The sequence below is a fragment of the Camelina sativa genome, chromosome 19 (genome assembly GCF_000633955.1).
Source record: "Camelina sativa cultivar DH55 chromosome 19, Cs, whole genome shotgun sequence".
Lineage (NCBI taxonomy): Eukaryota > Viridiplantae > Streptophyta > Magnoliopsida > Brassicales > Brassicaceae > Camelina > Camelina sativa.
Window position 1 is genome coordinate 5,947,535 of NC_025703.1, and position 5,560 is coordinate 5,953,094.

Sequence of the window (5,560 nt, forward strand, 5' to 3'; positions counted from 1 at the left end):
CCAATGCCTACATCACTATCGTTCAATTCCACACCCTATGGTACAACAGATCTAATCAGAAAATTCCAACTGAGAAACAGAGAGATTATAGGAAACCATAATCAAGGATCGCAGAAGAGATTACTTTGATGGCGGATCCGTCCATTGAGAAGTTGAGAAGATGCGACTGCGCTAGGGTTTTCGAGGGCGTAAAAAGATCCTTTTCGGTTCTAGGGCTTTAGGTCTACCACTGTCCTTGAGGGTGAAGGTATTTATAATTCTTTTTCGTTTTCTTTTCCGTTCTTTTTATTATTATTCTGGTTTGGGCAGGTAACTGTATATCTAAAAACAACCCGTTGGATCTTCAATTTACTTCAGGCCTGGACTAGGCCCATATCGTCAACCAGAACCAACCTATGTCATCGAGTTTTTTGTTTTATAAAATAAATAAACTACTAACATTATTGTGTTGAATAATTTCACAATTTGTAGTTAAAATCAAGAGTCAAGACTCCTTTTTGCTGTCCATAGTGTCATAATTATGATTACACCAGAGCTAGTCCACATGAACTCCCCTACAGTAACCACAGTATGATTCAAACAAGTAATATAAGCAGCTGAGAAAATGATTTCTTTGTTCATGCGGCTAAACCAAAAAGAATTGCGGTATATAATTTAAGTTCATTATTGAACAAGGTTGACGTGAAGAGTTTGAAACCTGAAAACCTGAAAAGCTGAATTCTTCACAAATTTAGATGATAAGAATCGATCTCTTTCTTTATGACATGAGGCTGAGGTTGGTTGATTTGCAGGTGCACTAAGCTTGGAACATAAGAAGAAGAGCACACAAGTGGGCGACAAAATTGGCGAGGAATATCTCCATAACTGGTACGTTTTCCGAGATTTGGAGCCTCTCCGATATTCACAGATTTGAAGTATCCATCTTGTCCAATTATGTTGGCTGTTTGGTTAAAACGGGTCTTGGTCCGTTCAAATTCGTTGTCTAGATCGAAAAACACAGCAACTTTCTTCTCCTCGTCAATGAAGAAACTCCCAGCTAGAATACTAACGCTACGACTAGAGGTCGAACTCAAAAACATGCTCCACGACACTGAACCGAGACTAATTTGATTCGTAACCCAAATCTCCACTGTGTGACGACGAAACTTCCGCCAGCTATCATGTATTACCGCAAGCTGCTCGTCTCTGACACAAGATAAAGACACAAAAGTATCTGAACCAGAGGAGGGAAACGGCAGAGACAGCGGTGGTCCAAATTTTACTTTGGAAAGTTAACTGTATCTGGAAAGATCACGTGTAGAGTTTTTACTTTATATGATGTTATCTGGTCTTCAGGTACGAGAGCATGCTGCATATTTTCTGGAGGAGATTAATATTTGCTGCAGATTTTCGTGATAGATCCTATTCAGAGGCAAACTCAATCCAAAAGAGAAGAAACCGGAGGTTTTCCTTCTTCCCTTTTAAGCATCTTTGTCTTAAAAACAAACAAGATATGTTCATCAGATATTTTCTTTGATTATGTTTTAGCATGAACAGAGAATTGTATCCAATTGTTTCAGGTAAATCAAGTTCAACTCAGTCCATTGCAAAGGTGCATGCAGCCGTTCTTGGCTTGGTAGCTTCAGTTTTGTCTGTTCCTTATGACATACCCAGGTTTTAACATCTTTACGTCAAAGTGTTTGATGCAGAGCTTGAGACATCTTTGAAAAATAATCTTGAAGCTTTTGTAAATATTTTCAGCTGGTTGCCGGATCATGTGACGTTACTGGCTCATTTTGCTGGTGAACGTATAAAATCGAGTGTGACTAAAGCAGTAGCTGAGTTCCGGCGAACATCCAGGAAGACTCTTCCACTGAAAAACAGCTTGAGGTAATGAGTTTGGAATTTACATATTAATGCATATATAAGGAAATTTCTAAATATATACGTCTTTATCAAACAAGTTGGGAATACAAATATACAATAATAGGAATCACAACTTTGTAACTCCACCTTTTATTGAACTTTCATAATTGTGTGCCCAATAATAGAGATGACAATATAAAAGTTATAAAACCTTGGTTTCAGTTTTTATTTCACAACGAAAACTTTAAGTTATAGAAGGAGCTCAAAGTAAATGATGGGATGGTGGCGTGACAACTTTTGAAGACAATTAAATGCGGAAGTAAAAGAGTCCAAAAAATGAGACGTCGACACCAAATCAAAACAGAACAACACAAAAAGACTTGTATAATGTAATTGCAATTTATTCAGCGATCCCTGATGCGACTCTCCATCTTTTCCTTCTTTATACTCAGAAGTACACTGTAAATGCACCATGGAAAACTCAAATAATCATCAACTTCACAGTACCTACGGTTATAAGTCACTTGATACCATGCCGAAGCAGCTTTTGCCTCTTCTTCTTCTGCATATTCTTTGAACCACGACGAAGAAACTTCTTTTATTAACGAACGAACCTCGCTTCCAACAGTCTCCCCTGTCTTGGTGAACGGCTCCATACTGCGAGCAAGTATCTCGGCCTCCGTTTTAATTCCATATAAATCCATCAGGTGACGTAATTTGGACCGGTATCTTTCCTTGTAACGCATAGCATTTTCAACATAGTCCTCAAATCCAGTGACTACCATGTCTTCATCACAAAAGTCCGAGGCCGCATCACCAGTAGAGGAGTTCATCGGGATCGGCGGAGGCAAGTTTTGAATCTCTCTAAACAGCTGCCCGATTACGTTTGTCGACACATACGACATTCCAGGTTTTTCCATGAAATCAGGATAAACCTTGACGTAAAGCTCTCGAGGAAACTCCACTTTAGCACCTGTTTTTGGGGAGTCAACCGCAGTTGAAAACAAACGTGCGAGCCGGATGCATTTCTCACTGAAGGCCTTATCCTCTTCTCTATCGGCATGAACGAGGTGGGAGTTTGCAATGGTTCCCAGGGTATCATCTAGAATGAAATCAGTGAAATAATCCTTAATTTCCTGAAAAGACATAGAAAAAAATCATCAGTCTCCAAATGCAAAGAAGAAGTTAACTAAAATGGCTGTGAGTTTTGAAGTTCTTTTTACCTCAATTGTAACATCGTGATCCAAATTTTGAGCTTCTTCTGGAGTATAATCCATCGGCTCAAAAGTATCTGGTGGTATTAAATCCATGTCCCATGATACAAAATACGTGTCGCCATCCAAATCACTGCCCGAACACTCATTCGGGTGCGGCCTAAGAAATTAAAACTTGTAAAAAATCACGATTAGAAATGTTTATTTACCTTGAACCTTTCTGTGGAAACACAACGCAATCTACTAAATGATGCAAAGTTGGAACGTTGGTACATTGAAGAACGCGGATGTCCCCCGGATGCAAGCATGGCATCTTGGCAACAACGACCGGTCCTTCAATGATACTGCAACTTTTAGACTCTGATGTTGGATCCGAACATTGAACGAATACTTGACCGTATTCTAGTGTACGGGTCTCGTCTAGGCAACCTATCAAGGTTCTGCCAAGTTGGATTGATATTCTTGACTTTTTACGTAGTTCGAACAATCTGTTTTTTATAAAATATTGAAACATCATCGACAGGAACGGTTCGGTATCAGGTTTATAACCGGACAATATCAGTTGCCTGAGAACTATTGTATCCCACCCCGGAGCCACTGAATCAAGAGCCTCTATAGGATCACCAGTAAAGAGTGAGCTGAACTGTTCCACTACTTCTCGTTGTTTCGTTAGAAAGACCTCATCTTTGACTCCGAGAGTAGACAACAGCGTAATCAATTGTCTGTTCAGAAAACATGGTTGATACTTGCTCCACGCCAGTACATCAAAACTAGTGCAGTTCGAGTCGAATTTTTTCATACTGTTCCTAAGAGAGAGCTTCTTTGACAAGTTCGTATCAATAGCTACCACGCCTTTATACCCAGCATAGCGGATTTGGAAAACAGATGGTATTAAATCATTTAGACCACATTTTTTTGCAACAATCTCTGCAAATTCAGCAGATATCTTACCAATGCCATCTGAAAATACATAGAGTGTCCCTGCAGAAGAAATGATCTCGACGTCTGGAATTAATTCAATCTCCTCTGTTGTAACATCCTCTGTCTCTACAGAGGAGCTAAAACATTGGCCGAGTCTTGCAGCGTATTTTGCTACATTCCTTATACTTTGAAAATCACCCATCCAATCTCTTATAGATGCTGACGTTACCCCATCATCGCTTTCTGAGAACATCCAAAGAGAAGTTTCCCGCAATTGGCTATTAGAGAAGGCTAAAAATTCGAACAATTTATTACCGATGACAACGCCATCCCGAAGAACACTATTAATCCTATCGTATAGTTTTGTTGTTGCCTTTGACCGTGCACACAGATCCAGGGAGCGAAGCTTATTAAAATCCTCATCAACAAAGGACAATGAGAGAAAATTATTTAGATGATTTGAAAATTGTCTAAGCACACGGTTTGAATCTTTGAGCTCTGGTCCTCTGAAATAGACCTTTGTTGGTGTCACCTTCACCTGATGGATATAGAAATTGTCTTCCAGGGATGGTCCATCAACCCCTTTATTGTCTACCCAATCCAGTTTTTCTTGTTGGAGCCAAGCAAAAGGGTCATAGCAATAACATTCAGAAAGACCAAGTTTTCTAAAGGATGCGTCTAAAAATTTCATATCCTTTTGTGTAGAGTTGACCAGTTTAAAGAAATCTATACTTAGAGCTGGACCGAGGAGAGTCCCATTCTGCACCAAAGAATTCAGTTTAAACAAAGTCTCGAAAGTTAAATCGATTCCAGAGGGAGAATCAATAACAGGAGCAAGTTTGTTTGCCCTTGATGTATAACAGTTCCCCCGTCGTAATTCAAAGCTGCATCGTTTGTGCTCTGAGAATTTCTTGTTGCAGCGTTTACGTACTTGATCAGTAAAAACGGGCGTGGGAAACTGCAAACAGTACGCAAAGGATTGACCAATAGAAGAATCGGAGGTAAAATCCGTACATCTTACCCAATCAGCACCGACTGCGGGGTACTCCTTTTCAAATACCTTAGGAGATTTAGTTACCCAAAATACTAAAAACTTTGCTGAATGCATTGTAATTTGCTTAATGCTTTTAAAAGCCATATGAAGTCGTTACTTCTGGTTGTTTAACCATCTTACCTCTATACATAGAAGCTCGTCATTGAGAATCTGATGGGAAGAAACAGGAATTTTATGAAGATACGACATCTGATCGGATTGCACCATGTTACCCAAGTAGAGATTCGTAAACTCCATGGCATATATTGTCAATCGTTCCCTCTTTTTCTTCTGCTTAACCTAGAAAATTATCTCTCTGTCGAACCTTATGCACGTAACAGTATATATATTTTCAAAAACTAAAACCTGTTATAAAAAGGAAAAAGAAATCTCTGACTCTTCTTCCACGTGATGTGCACACGTTCCTGAGTCATGAATATAATCTATTAACTCGAATATAATCTATAGTTTTTATATACGTACGTTAAAGTTTAATTTAAAATTGGAAACAGTCTTGGTTGCATATTTAAAGTTTAAGAATTCTGAT

General features: G+C 39.0%; 1 protein-coding gene and 1 long non-coding RNA gene across 2 annotated transcripts; one reads left to right on the forward strand and one right to left on the reverse strand.

Annotated features, from left to right (window-relative positions):
- Positions 1,281–1,991, forward strand: LOC104765078. Its single transcript, XR_763823.2, has 3 exons — positions 1,281–1,443; positions 1,560–1,653; positions 1,741–1,991. It is a non-coding gene; the product is annotated as an uncharacterized LOC104765078 (long non-coding RNA).
- Positions 2,250–5,088, reverse strand: LOC104767479 (RNA-dependent RNA polymerase 1-like). Its single transcript, XM_010491498.1, has 3 exons — positions 3,269–5,088; positions 3,069–3,219; positions 2,250–2,981 (listed from the first exon to the last, which is right to left on the reverse strand). The coding sequence occupies exons 1-3, from the start codon at positions 5,086–5,088 to the stop codon at positions 2,250–2,252; spliced, it is 2,703 nt and encodes a 900-aa protein (XP_010489800.1).

Coding starts and splice junctions, on each gene's coding strand:
- LOC104767479 (XM_010491498.1), bottom strand. CDS start 5,088: ATGCATTCAGCAAAGTTTTTAGTATTTTGGGTAACTAAATCTCCTAAG. Junction 3,220..3,268: donor TTTCCACAGAAAGGTTCAAG/GTAAATAAACAT, acceptor TTAATTTCTTAG/GCCGCACCCGAATGAGTGTT. Junction 2,982..3,068: donor ATCACGATGTTACAATTGAG/GTAAAAAGAACT, acceptor ATGTCTTTTCAG/GAAATTAAGGATTATTTCAC.